We start from the raw sequence: 14,106 nt of genomic DNA on the forward strand, positions 1-14,106 counted from the left end.
AGCCTAAGGACCCATGTTCAACTCTCCAGATCCCATGTAAGGCAGACACATAAGGAGACACAAGCGTGCAAGGTCACACATATGCACAAGGTGGCACACGCATCTGGAGTTCGATTATAGTAGCTGGAGGCCCTGGTATAGTAATTCTCTCTCTCTCTTTCTCTTTTTCTCTCTCTCATAAAAAAAAATGCCAGCCTGTTGAGCTTGCCTCAAAAAAGTTAAAATAAACAATTTTTAATTTTTTTTTAAGAAATTAATTTTTCTTAAAAGAGAGACAATCAGGCATGATGCTGGGCAGGCAGACAAAGAACTTGAGAGGAGGAGGACAAGAAGAGTGGGGCAATGGACACCAGGCTGAAGCCATGCAGCTGGGTGGCCCTGGGTGGCACCTGCCTTGCTCAGTCTCGGTGCACTGGGGTTTGACATGAGCTGGTAGTCGGGGTTTTGCTTTCTGCGGTTTGTACTTGACTCCCAGCCTTATTGCTGCTCAGCGGGTCCAGAGTCCCGGGTGAGACTTTGCGGAAAGCCAGCCCCAAAGCTCCCCTAGTAGAACGCCAGGCACGTGTGGCTCCCTAGCTGCCCATGAGGAGGGAGGGTCAGGAAGGGATGGGCTGGGGGATGCAGCCTAGCAAAGGCTCCATTTCTAGCGCAGGAACAGACCCCAACCACTCCCCCGCCCCCCGTCACACAGCGGTCGGGGTGAGCTCAGTGGTCCCAGGGAGCAGAAACTGTGCTCAGATGTCCTATGAGCAGGGCATCCTGTGGGGTCTGTGCTCAGAGCTCCAGGCCAGGAGCCAAGGGAGCCAGGTCAGGGAAGGACATGACCCGTGGGCCTGTGTCAGCTCATCACCGCCCTCTGTGACCCAGTTTAAGGCCTGGTGGCATCAGCTGCCAGGGAAGGAAACACATCAATGCAATCTGGTGGAGGCAAGCAGAGCTATTTGGGGCAGGAGACTGATTAGGAAATAGACATTGCTCCCTGTGGATTTCAGCCTGTCTTTTCCCTTCTGCATCTCAGCACTGTCCTGATTCTTTCTTGCTTAAGGCCAGTCGAGTCGGATCACTGTGTGCGGGGCAAAGGTCCAACTGTGGACTCAGGCTGAAGGCAAGGATGTGGATTTGTGTTTCCATAAGGAAACGGACTGTTGAGAGCCCACTGGTTTCCTACAGATGAAATTGTCAGGATGGCCAGATCCAGTCCTATCTTTGACCTCGTGAGCCTTGTCACGACTTTCTATAATTCCACGTGGTCCTCTGAGGTAGAATTAAGGACGGCTCCAGAACTGGCAGATCTCAAGGTTAGTGAGTATAAGCCTTAGCGTGTCAATCAAGGAGGGCTCCAGAAAGAACTAGTATACTACTCTGAAAACTTGAATGGACCCATTTTATTTTATTATTATTATTATGTTTTTTTGAGGTAGGGTCTCACTGTGGCCCAGGCTGACCTGGAATTCACTGTGTAGCCTCAGGGCTGCCTTGAACTCACGGTGATCTTCCTACCTCTGCCTCCCGAGTGCTTGGATTAAAGGCGTGCGCCACCACACCCGGCAGATGGATCTATTTTAATGATAGCATTAAAAGTGTGGATGTTGTAAAGAGATTTCTCAAAGGAGAACTGGTGTCCTTAAAGCCTGCTTCCTTCCAGGATCCAGGAGGAGCTACAGTAGTGGGAGAGGGGCCACAAGGGAGCCAGGTCAGGAAGGGACTCTTGTCAGTGAAGCGGACACAGAAGCAATGCCTCCGAGCCTCGCGTCTCCTGCCCTGTACCTTGGGTGGTGCATTGTGAGGGAAAACCAAGTGGCATTTGAGATTCCTGGTGACTCAAGTCACCTGGAGGCCAGTCAATATGGACCCAGGCAAGAGCTTCATATGGGTCTGGAGAGGGGAATTAGGGCAAATGCAAAAAAAAGAAAATTAAAAAAAACCAGGGCTCAGCATCACCTAGAACTTTCTGGAGAGTATGGAGTTGACAGCTGTGAGTCATGCTGGTTTCAGGACTGAGAAATGTACCAAGCTACTTGTGATTAAGGCTCAGCCCAAAGCCACGTGCTGTGTGCTCAGGAGCTTGTCAGCATTACCTCACCTTCCCCTCCTGGCAGCATGGGAGGAGATCTAACTCTCGCAGGGATGCTAGGGCCTGAGTGCCAGGATTCCCAGCATGCTTCAAAACAGGATTCCAAGCCAAGCTATAGGAAAAGAATTTATCATTTTTCTCATAATGGTTGCAGGCAAGCACATAGACCTCAGTAGGTGTTGGCCTTGAGGTTTGGCCATTAACCACGTATTCTTCCTGCAAATCCTCCAGATGCAACATCCCTGATTCAAGAGACAACTGGAAGACCATAAGCCACAGTGGGTCCTGGTGGCTCCTGCAGTTTACTGAGCTCTTGCAGCAAGCCACAGTCTTCCCTGACCTCTGCAGTTTACGTGTGTCCCTAAGTCTCTCTCTGCCTGAAACACACAAGAGCACTTGGTTTTCCTTACAAAAACCTGACTGACAGAGTTTTCTTCAGAAAGCTCCAGAAAATACCATGGCAAAGATGTTTGGAATCTCAAGGTGGTATTAGGCCTGACTTGTTTAATAGGTAATAATGACCTTTCTGCTAGTAAGACATGAACTCTGTTAGTTCACAATATGTTGTGCCAAGAGAGCTACCAACTTTATCACCTGTCCAGAACATCCTTTATCACCTTCCAGAACTACCTACGATAAGAAACCGAGTACAATTTGCAATAAACTCCTCTCAGGGAAGAGGCAACAATAACAAGGGCTGTAGTTACTGAATGAAGTTGAAAGTTTACAGAAAAATAAGCAAAATAATTTTTAAAAATACCATCTTGGGCCTTTAAAATGTGAACATCAAGACATAACCAAAGAGCCCTAAAGGAAACTCTTATCTAATGTGTCAATAATTAGACCCCAGCTGCTCTGGCAGGTGGTAGGATTACAATGCACCTTGAACCTACAGCCTCTTAGATACCGACAGGAAAGGACATTACTTGTCAAGAAGGGTGACCATTAGAACCACGGGTCTAGAGTTGGACCTCTGCTTGGTTTATCATGCTGGGTAACAGCTCTAGAGTCATGCTCCCTTTGCTTCCGAATCCCTGGGCCTTTCCTTGTCTTCGTGTGGGCTGAGCTATGTGTTCTCTAGGGAATTTTGTTGAGCTATAGCATATATATATATATATATATTTTTTTTTTTCCTACAATGAAGGTTTTTTTTCCAAAACATCTTATAGCCCATGTAATCTCAGAAGCATTCGCTTTTGTTTCCTATAACAAAAGAGTAAGGAAGATGCCTGAGAAATGAATTGACCTGAGAACCCCAACCTTATACCTTGATCTTTAACCCTGAGCAGAAGCTTGCCTTCTTGAAGACTCGCTTCCTTAAATACAAAGTAAAGATTAGGACTGATTTCCATCAATTGCTTCCAAATAGTAATTCATATTTCATGCCTCATAATTTCGATTTTGTGGAATGAAATTCAAAGGGAAGTATTCAGTCTAGAGACACAGACAGTTTAAGCAGAAGTTTATTTATTTGAGGTTTTCAGCCCAGCTGCAGGTCCAGTACTCCCTTGCTGCTACAGAAGATGGCTTAACTCAGATCCCTGAGAGTGACTGCTTGGCTATTCTGCCTTGCCGGACCCTCCATGTCAACATCCATTGTGGTGGCACAGACCCACAGTACTAGGGTTAACTGGGAGGAAGGCATAAGGCTGGCAAGCAGTGTAGCACACATAAACCCCTGAACTCCACCAGCCTCAGCTGGCCACTGACAGTCTGTAAATGCCATGGTCAGTATCTCCTGAAGGCCCCCTTGACCCTTCTTGTTAGAGGACGTAGTATCTTCCTCTGGGATTTCCCCTCCCACTGCTTTTACTCCCTTCTGGCACTGACCTTTATATTTCTACGTTAGATTGTGAGATTTGAAGAAACTGAGTCCAGGGTTAACTCCTGGGTTTTTGTTTTTTTTTTTTTCTCGTTTTGGTTTTTCAAGGTAGGGTCTCACTGTCACTCAGGCTGACCTGGAATTCACTATGTAGTCTCAGGGTGACTTCAAACTCACAGCAATCTTCCTACCTCTGCCTCCCAAATGCTGGGATTAAAGGCGTGCTCCACCACACCCAGCAACTCCTGGGTTTTGATGTAGAGGCCACCGCATGGTGTATGCTCTGTAGATATTTGTATGTGGATGGGAGAGGAGGATGGAGGGGACAGAAAAGTGAGACCAAAGCTCAGAATTCTGATTTATCACCAGCAAACATAGCAGCAAGCAGCATTTGAGACCCCAAGCTCAGCAATATGGGGAACCATGGACTACATGTCAAGGGGCTTCTCTGTGCTCCTGAGAGAGTGAGGGCTCTTCCCTCCTTTTGCGTCTCCTCCAGGATCCATGGAATAAATTGAGTCACAGATACAAACAGGCCAGGTCTACCCCTGGATCCTGAGCTCACACCCCAGCTGAAGACGCCAACTTGGAAGAGCCTCGGAGATCCCCAGTTCGCACAGACCATGGGTGCCCCGCCATCTCCCTGAGAACAAGCAAAGGAAGAAGCCAAGCCTTAAAACGTCAACAGGGCCTCCAGCAAGAGGGTGTGTGGTGGTGGCTCAGTCAATGAAGTGCTTGCCTTACGCTATGAGGCCCCGAATTCCATCCTCAGCGGCCCCAGCATGGTGGCACACACCTATAATTCAAGAGCTGGGAAGGTGGAGACAGGAGGATCTCTGAGGCTCTCTGGCCATCAAGCCTAGCCTAATTGGTGAGCTCTAGGAGAGTGAGAGATCCTGTTGCATGAAAAAAGATGGATGGCATTCCTGAGGATGGCAACCCAAGGTGGCTCCCTGGCTTTCATACACATGCACCTGCACACACACATGTATGCACATATCTGTATAAAAAATCAGGCATGAGGGGTGGCTAATGGTGTGGCCTGGGGGAGGGGGCCTTTACTATGAACCTGGCAAGTGTGGAGGAAGGGTATGGCAGGGGCTGAGTACCTGGCATTTGCCATTGGTGTCAGGCTCCTTCCAGGCACAAAGCATGGTCTTGGAGAGCTGACTCACTCTCTTGACACATTGTCTCCAGCTAATCTGAACCACCCTCAGCTTCTTCAGTTGCATGTTAAAGCCTTTGTAGCCTAGAAAAGTGAAGAAGTCAGTGTGAGAATGCCCACGATGTTGGCCACCAACAGCGACCAGCCCACACATGATCAGGGTGGAAGTCCTAGAAGAATGGAGTAGCCAAGCTCAGGAGACCTTGTGAGGCTGATCTAGAGCAAGACTGTACTCTGTTCTCTCCATAGCCACCATGATGCTCCTTCTGCTAATGGTCTCCATGGAAGTTGCTGGCTCCCTCCAAAAGAGGTCCAGCCCCTGCCAGGGAGACAGGAGAACTCCCTACAGGGAGCTTTCTCCATGGCGACCCCCACTCTCTTTGTGAAGAAGTTTGGAAAAGCCCAAGCCCTTGGACAGTTGTAGCTCATGTCTATGGCAAAGAAGAGGGAGATACCTTTTTGAAGATGTGCCCTTTTGAAGGAAGGACATGACCACAGTGCTACAGGAGCTCCTGGTTTTCTCCCCAGCCCGCTCTGCCCCCGCCCAAAGAGCCTCCCAGGCTAGAGAGCCCAGTGTTCTGCGGGGAAAGGAGTGGAGTCCCTGGTGGTTGCCTGTCTGAGAGAACCATTGACCACACCGTTTAGCCAGCATATAGGAGTGGGCATCATAGAACAGACCTTAAAAGTGACCCAAACAATTTTATCCATTAAAATGGTCATTGATTCTCATGTTCTGAGATTCTATGCCTCAAGTGTCTAATGGAGACCTTGCTTACATAAGTTAAATAATTATATAATTTCTGTGTGTGTGTGTGTGTGTGTGTGTGTGTGTGTGTGTGTGTAGGCCAGAAGTCAATGTCAGATGTCTTTCTCAGTCTCTGTCCCTCTGTCTACCTTACTTTTTTTTAAAAATTTTGCCATGGGGGTAAGATTCCTTTTTTTTTTTTCCTTTTCACTTTTTTCTTTCTCTCTTTCCTTCCTTCCTTCCTTCCTTCCTTCCTTCCTTCCTTCCTTCCTTCCTTCCTTCCTTCCTTCCTTCCTTCTTTCTTTCTTTCTTTCTTTCTTTCTTTCTTTCTTTCTTTCTTTCTTTCTAAGTAGGAGGGTCTCACTCTCTAGCCCAAGCTGAGCAGGCTGACCTGGAATTCACTATGTCATTTCAGGGTGGCCTTGAACTCACAGCAATCCTCCTACCTCTACCTCCCAAGTGCTGGGATTAAAGGCGTGCGCCACCACAACCAGCTTCACTTTACTTTTGACATAGGATCTCACAGTGAACCCAGAGCTCATCTCTTTGGCTGGAATAACTAGTCACCTTGTGCCAGGGATCCTCGGACTCTGCCTTCCCAGTGCTGAGATTATGAGCACATACCACCGTGAGTGACTTTTGCATGGGTACTGGGGATCAGAACTCAGGGTCCTCATGCTTGCACAGCAAGCACTTCACCCACTGAGCCATCTCCCTGGTCCCTTTCCTGGATAATTTCATTCATTTGCTCTCTATCACTTACTTAAGGGAGATACTACTGTTATTCTATGGGTGAGAAGGGAAAGGCAAGGAAGATGAAGGATGTTGTCAAGGATTCAAACCCACGACTCTGGGGCTGGAGAGATGGCTTAGCGGTTAAGGCATTTGCCTGCAGAGCCAGAGGACCTTGGTTCGATTCCCCAGGACCCACATAAGCCAGATGCACAAGGTGGTGCATATGTCTGGAGTTCATTTGCAGTGGCTGGAGGCCCTGGAGCACCCATTATCTCTCCCTCTCTCTGCCTCCTTCTCTCTCACACACACATAAATAAATAAAAATAAAGTAAACAAACGCTCACGACTTTCACATGCAGAACAGCAGACTGACAGCCTGGAGAAGGCTACATGAGGGCATGAGGGCCTTGTGCGGGTGCCAAGGCGAGACACCTACCGTAACCAGGCGATGATACCCACTCAGCCATCCAGCACCGGTCCCAGGTGCTCTGCTTCTGTGGCAGGCAGATGGGCATTTTGAAGTTAGTGAACTCCACTGGCGTGGCAAGCAGGAGCAGGCAGAGGTCACTGTCAAAGTGGGGCGGCTTGTAATCTTTGTGAACGATGATCTTTTGCACTTGTTTTCTCTCCAAATGGATGTCGCTGAGCTTCTTGGCTCCCAAGATCACAGTGGCATTTACCACTGTCATTTCTAATCTGAAGGAGGAATATGGAAACACCGAGGCTAACAAGACATGGGAGACAACGCATCCATGGACACATTTGTAAACAGTAGAGTTTATCATTAAATACTGAGGGATTGAGGGTAGTAGGTGTGTATTGGGAATCTAGAGAGTGGCTAGAAACCAAAAGAGTTAAAGAGTCAGGATCCAGAGCCAGGCAGATCTCTGAGCCAGTGTACCATTAGCCCAGGGGCAGCCCCAACCAACAGAAGCTCATAAATCTGTGAGAGAAGAAGATGTGAGCACTATAGTGGGAGGAAGCAGGCGGGTCAGCACACAGTAGGTACTCAAGGCAGGCATTATGAATGAGCCTGGTGTACTGTCTTCACATACAGAGGGTGGGCAAGGGAAAAGAAGACTATTCTGATTTTTGGATACTGGGCGCACAGACACCAGAAGCATCCAATGTTGGACAGGGTTGACCAAGTCAAGAGGAGACAGTAAGCATAGGGCAGACTTTTGATCCAAAGCCACTGGGCACAGAGCCCATGGACTTTAAGGCATCACACTTCAACACATTGAGGAACCAACCCAGACAACATGCAACACGTTGACCCGACACAGTGTAAATTAAGAGTGTGCCCCAGACACTTACAGGGTTCTTGGGAAGCAATGTGCTGCCGTCAGAACCCACCACCGGTTGATGATGGAGCCGCTACACAGGTGTTTCCCAAACATCTGGATACTCACTTGCCAGGGGAACTCACCATTCTGGACTTGAAGCAACTCACGGAGCGGCAACCATGAGGAGTTTGGAAAGGCAGGTCTGAAGCCACACAGAACTGACTCTGAAAGAGAATGGCAAGAGCCATTGCTACACAAGGGGCCTGGAGGGATCCTCAGTCGGTATTCCCACAATCACTCCAGCTAAGAGCAGGGATGACACTGAGGGAAGTCAAACAAGTGGACCCATGGGATAAATGGAACTCAGAACACACCCACACTGCATCTCCCTTAGTATCTAATCCTGACATCCAACATGAGCTCCCTCTGAAATCAATCAGAGCTGGCTGGCAATGAAACCATATCAAACAGTGCCAAAGATTCACAGGTCCATTCAAGAGACAGAGTCAAGTGGTGATTTGAACAAGGAGAAGTTATTGCGGAGGATCACAGACTCTACCTGGCTGTAACTTTAGAGGGTTGAGGACTGAGAATCCTGTGTGTGTGTGGGTGGGGGGTATGCCCAAGGAAGGAGCAGGCTTTATTGCTTCATTTGCTGGCAGATGTTGTTTGCAGTTTCATGAAGCGTGCAAAGCAGACAGGTTCTAGATGGTTACAACTGCTTATTTCTCCTTCACATTAAATACGTGGATGTATAAAATTTGAGTTTGGCATCTGCTAGCTTTTAAGCTAAGAAGTGTCAACGTGCTGAGAGAAATAAACAACCCAGAGGCCAATAGACAGAGGCCATCTTGGCTTATTGATACAACACAGTTTACCAAGCAGGGTAGGGCTTGAGTTCTGAGGGATGTACAGGCAGAACAGGTACCCTCTCCCACACTGCTGGCAACTGTGCCACAGAAACAAGAAGCAAACAGAAGCATGCCAGAGAACCAGGAAGAGACACTTCTCCTCCCTTCTGCAATATCTTTCTGGAACCTTGTATCAAGACTACATAATGCCGGGCGGGGGGGAGGGCATTACCATGGGATATTTTTTATAATCATGGAAAAATGTTAATAAAAATTGTGAAAAGATAAAAAATTAAATTAAATTAAATTCTTAAAAAGGATGCATACTGCACTTGCTGCAAAGAAAAATGTTCACAGAGTTTGTCTCCATTATTGTAAAGCAGCCAGTGAAGGGTGGAGTTGAAAATTAAAGCCACACATTGAGGAATCCAGGCTAGAAAAACCTAAAAGAGGGGCTAGGAGGGGAGCAGATGGGGAGGACGTAGAAGATATACAGGATAGATAAAATCCTGGTGACTACCAATCACGAGTAAATTCACCTTCCCTGAAGAAATTCTGGAAATGGCAGTCAGAAAAAAAAAAAAAAAATCTATGGAAAGACACTTGGCAAGAAACAACAAATATATATTCTCTTTTAAATGTGGGGCAGTGATATTAAAAAGCAACAAAAAATCACCAGCTAAAACTGTTGCTTGTTGGATTTGTAACATAATTACACACACACACACACACACACACACACACACACGTTCCAGATCAAACAAAATGCAGCTGCTTTGTGAACCAAAAGACATGCCAGAGCCTTCAGTATGTGGATGACTGCTATGACTCTTAAGTAAGAGAAGCCAATGGCCATTTTCAAGATCTTGTCTAACCATAAATGCTTTCTTGTGAGGCTTTTCACAGGACACGGGGAAAAAGAACAAATGTGGCATTCTTACTTCTTATACTAATGCCATCTAGTAAGTGTTTTCTAAATTAAATATGGCCTTATTCCTCCCAACCCCTTCTACTGCTCTCTCAGTCTGAGCCCAGAAAGATCCTCGATGTTTCTACAGGCAGTGGTAGACCAGGAGAAGCATAGCTGGTTGCTGGTTTTGTCCCCAAATCCTTGTCCTTCCAGAGCTCTAGGCCCAGCCCCCAGGGGTGGGAAGGTTTAGGCAACACCTTTGCCAAGTCCAGCACCATTTCCTTGTCTCCAAATCCCATAATTTCCTGAGCTCTACCTCAGCACCTCTTGTCCACCCCTCGGAAGCCAGGTGCTGGCCTTCCCCTCCCTTTGGCTCTGGGCTAGCTTGCTACCAACCAGGGTGGTCCTGGGCATGTCCTTTAAATGTCATGAGAAGTGCAATTAGAAATGTGAGCATCTTCTTGCCCTTCCAGTCCAGAGTTGCCCACCTTCCACCATAGCCCACACTGATGCAATGCCGACAGCAGCTGACCCCCATGGACATCACAAATGCATAGCAGAGCTGGCCAGGGTGACATCACAGTAAATGCTGGGATTAGAGAGTTGGAGTAGATGCTGGCTAGCCCAGCTGAACAGTTTCCACAACCAGACCTTCCTGGCTTGTGTTCCCTTTGCACAGTGGCTAAGGGGCAATGTGATGGACCATGGAGGGCCAGTATCTGTGAGTGAGTCCTGTGCCTACCCTTGACTCTAACCATCTTGAAGCACCATGGATTCCATTGTCACCTATGGCACTAAAGAGCTTTGGATCTCTGGGTGGGGTTTTATCTTCTCTGTAACCAGGTCTCAAAAGCCTGATTGCCTTGTCAGGAGATTTGAAGGTTGGTTGGAGGAGAAAGAGAATTAAAGAGGGTGACAGGCAACATTTGCATTAAAATACTCTGAGTGTGGCATAGTCTATTGGGGAAGAGGATAAATCCAGAACAAAGAATATTATGTAGGATCCAGGTAGGAGATGCTGATGACTAGAAAGAATTGGTGGGTGTGCCAAGGGATGACAGAGATGAGAGAGGTCAGCTATAGAGTTCTGTGGCTATTGGAAGTTGGAGCATCCATGGACACTGGAGAGGCACCCATCTATGAGACTCTAAATAGAGGCCATGCCAAGGAGACCATGTAAAGATGAAGGAGGACTGAGCCCCAGTGGTCTGGTGGTCACCAGGAAGAGCCAGAACCAGAAAGGAGACTGGTGATTGCCAGAGATGAGAGGAAAGTCAAAGGAGTTAGTGGGTGATGAGTGAAAGAGAGAGGCCTCCTGGGTGGGGATTGCCTTCTGTGAGCTCTGAGTCTCTCCCTTCCTCCCACTGCCCCAGCACCTCCCTCCCCATCCGCCACCCATACGTCACCTTATCCTTATCAACATCATTTACGTGCACATGTGTGTATGCATGTTCATGTGTGGATACAAGTGCATGGAGGCCAGAGGATTACCTCAAGTATCGTTCTCAAAAGTGCCACTCACAGCCGGGTGTGGTGGCGCACGCCTTTAATCCCAGCACTCGGGAGGCAGAGGTAGGAGTATCGCCGAGAGTTCGAGGCCACCCTGAGACTACATAGTGAATTCCAGGTCAGCCTGAGCCAGAGTGAGACCCTACCTCGAAAAAAACCAAAAAAAAAAAAAAAGTGCCACTTACCTTTTACGGAGACAGGTTATCCCATTGGCTTGGAGCTCATCCATTAGGATTGGCTGGGGCTATCCAGTGAGTTCTATTATTTCTCCCATCTCCACCACCCTTTTTTTGAATATTTATTTTTTTTTTAAAAGTTATTTTAATATTTTTTTTGTTCATTATTTATTTATTTATTTGAGAGCGACAGACACAGAGAGAAAGACAGATAGAGGGAGAGGGAGAGAATGGGCGCGCCAGGGCTTCCAGCCACTGCAAATGAACTCCAGACACATGTACCCCCTTGTGCATCTGGCTAACATGGGACCTGGGGAACCAAGCCTCGAACCGGGGTCCTTAGGCTTCACAGGCAAGCGCTTAACTGCTAAGCCATCTCTCCAGCCCTGAATATTTATTTTTATTTTTATTTACTTATTAGAGACGGGTGTGGGGGGGAGAGAGAGAGAGAGAGAGAGAGAAAATGGGCGTGCCAGGGCCTCTAGCCACTGCAAATGAACTCCAGACACATGCGCCACCATGTGCATCTGGCTTACGTAGGACCTGGAGAATTGAACCTGGGTCCTTAGGCTTTGCAGGCATGCACCTTAACTGCTAGGCCATCTCTCCAGTCCTTCACCACCCTTTTGTTAAGAGTAAGGCCCATGCCACCACACCTGGCTTTTACGTGGGTTCTGGGGATCAAACTCTGCTCCTTATACTTATGAGGTAAGCACTTTACCATCTGAGCTACTCTCAGCCCCTCTTGTCAGTATTTTAAGCTGTTAGTTATCAGTGTCTTAAAACTAGCAAAACTGGGGGCTGGAGAAATGACTTAGCAGTTAAGGTACTTGCCTGAAAAGCCAAAGAGCCCAGGTTCAGTTCTCCAGTACCCATGTGAGCCAGATGCAAAGGTGGGGTGCATGAATCTAGAATTCATTTGCAGTGGCTGGAGGCCCTAGTGAGCCCATTTTCCCTCTCTCCCCCCTTTCTTCTCTCTCTCAAACAAATAAAAAATAAAATATTTTTTTAAAAACCAGCAGAAACTTCTGCTTTGACTTGTTTGAAAGCCAACACCCTATCTCCTCTCATTCACAAACAGTCCTATCATTCAATGAATAAATCTGTTGATTTCAAGAAATGAAGGACCTTCTGAAACAGAAGGACTGGGGCTGGTTCAATTCCCCAGTACCCACTTAAGCCAGATACACAAAGTGGCACATGCATCTGGAGTTCTTTGCAGAGGCTGGAGACCCTGGCATGCCCTTTCGCTCCCTCTTTCTCAAATAAATATAAAATATTTTTTTAAAAAAATAACTACATGGAAGAAATTCATAAAGGGAACTGAGATGTCTTTGGGAACTCTAGAGCCTATTTCAGCTCTTGGGCAGACAATAATTCAGGAGCTAGGGTGTTAGAAACTAAATGATGACACAGTTTCCACTGAGAGACTCTACCTTGAAAAAAAATAGTGTTGTACATTTCAAAATTATGAAGAGGCTAACTTAAAATGCTTTTACCATATAAAATTTAAGTAAGCATTTGAAAAGGTGGATATTAAAAATGATGGATATTAAATATCTTGATTTAATTATTCTATATTGTGTTCATAACTCACAGCATTACTTTGTATATTATAAATGTGTACAATTATACATTATCAGTTTATAATAAAACATTGATGCATCCTAAAAACAAAAACAAAAACAAAAAAAGCTTCCACTGAAAGGCCTTTGGGAATCTTGTCCTGTGAATTTTGACAAATGGAACCCACAGACCAGTGAAGAGAGCTTATAGAGTTTCGAGCTTAAGAGAAGGGAAGAGTATAGAGCTCTTGCCTCAGCCAGCAACAGAAACAACAGGGTTCCAGGAAGTGGGAAGGACCGCCTAGAGATACAGGGTGGTAAGGAAGCCTGCTGGTCAGTTCAGTCCTGGTGCCAGGGGTCTGGGGCCAGGTTTTCTGGGAATAGGCAATCTTTCCAGGAAACTTAATCTTCCAGGAAGGATGTACATCAAGGGGTGACTAGCTCTCCTAGGAGGGGGAGTTCCTCTAGGGAGGAAAAGGTAAGGAAAGGCCAGACACGACTGGCATTTCTGACTCTGACAATGTAGAATGCCCCAGATTCTCCCCTTACAGGCTCAAAAACATTCTTTGCTTTATTTTGGGGATCCCTGTTAACCCTAAACTGCCTTAAAAACCATGAAGCTTCAGCCAGACTTCCCTTCTGGCTGTGAGGACCACCCTGCATCAAAGGTGCAAGGAGATGGGTAGGTGACCACAGTGTTTGCACAATAATAGTGCGTTTGGACTGTGATGAAACCCAGCCTGCTGCCTTCTGCTGACATTAAACACCATGCAGTGGGGTGACCCGCTCTGTTCAGATGGAGAAGCTAGAGGTACGTCAGGGATTCTCTGAATAGCCTTGGGGCATTGCCTCTGACTTGGAGTTCAGTTCCTCTGCATCCCAGATTTGGTGAGGAGCCAGGTGCTTACCAGCTCTGGTTCTGTTTCCTTTCTCCTAGGTATCAAAGCTGGAGGAAGGGTACAGGCTAAAGTGAGCTAGCTCATATAGCTGGTCACTGTTCTCTGAGTCTGAAGGCCATGTAAGGCTGGTTCTTGGAGGCAGGGGTGAGCATCAACACTTCCATGTCCCCTACAGGGCCAGGAGAGGCTATGCCTGTGCCCAGGTCACTTTCTGCTCTTAGTTCCCAAAAGCCTGACTCCTCCTTCTGAGATCTTCTTGCCCCTTCCAGGAAGCCCCATGGGATAGCTTCTAGGAGTACCCCAAGTTTCTCTCTCTCAACAGCCCCAACTGGGTCCCAGAATAAATTGGGAGTTTAGGGCAGGCCCTAC

At 47.1% G+C, this 14,106-nt stretch overlaps 2 protein-coding genes across 2 annotated transcripts in view; one reads left to right on the top strand and one right to left on the bottom strand.

Moving 5' to 3' along the window:
* Positions 1–14,106, top strand: part of Msra (methionine sulfoxide reductase A) — a 476,622-nt gene that overhangs the window by 452,627 nt on the left and 9,889 nt on the right. The window lies entirely within an intron of this gene.
* Positions 4,243–7,973, bottom strand: LOC101607034 (serine protease 55-like). Its single transcript, XM_004671412.1, has 4 exons — positions 7,954–7,973; positions 6,972–7,237; positions 5,006–5,145; positions 4,243–4,539 (listed from the first exon to the last, which is right to left on the bottom strand). Exons 1-4 carry the CDS (start codon positions 7,971–7,973, stop codon positions 4,243–4,245), a joined length of 723 nt encoding a protein of 240 aa, XP_004671469.1.

The sequence above is a fragment of the Jaculus jaculus genome, chromosome 12, assembly GCF_020740685.1.
Source record: "Jaculus jaculus isolate mJacJac1 chromosome 12, mJacJac1.mat.Y.cur, whole genome shotgun sequence".
Classification (NCBI taxonomy): domain Eukaryota; kingdom Metazoa; phylum Chordata; class Mammalia; order Rodentia; family Dipodidae; genus Jaculus; species Jaculus jaculus.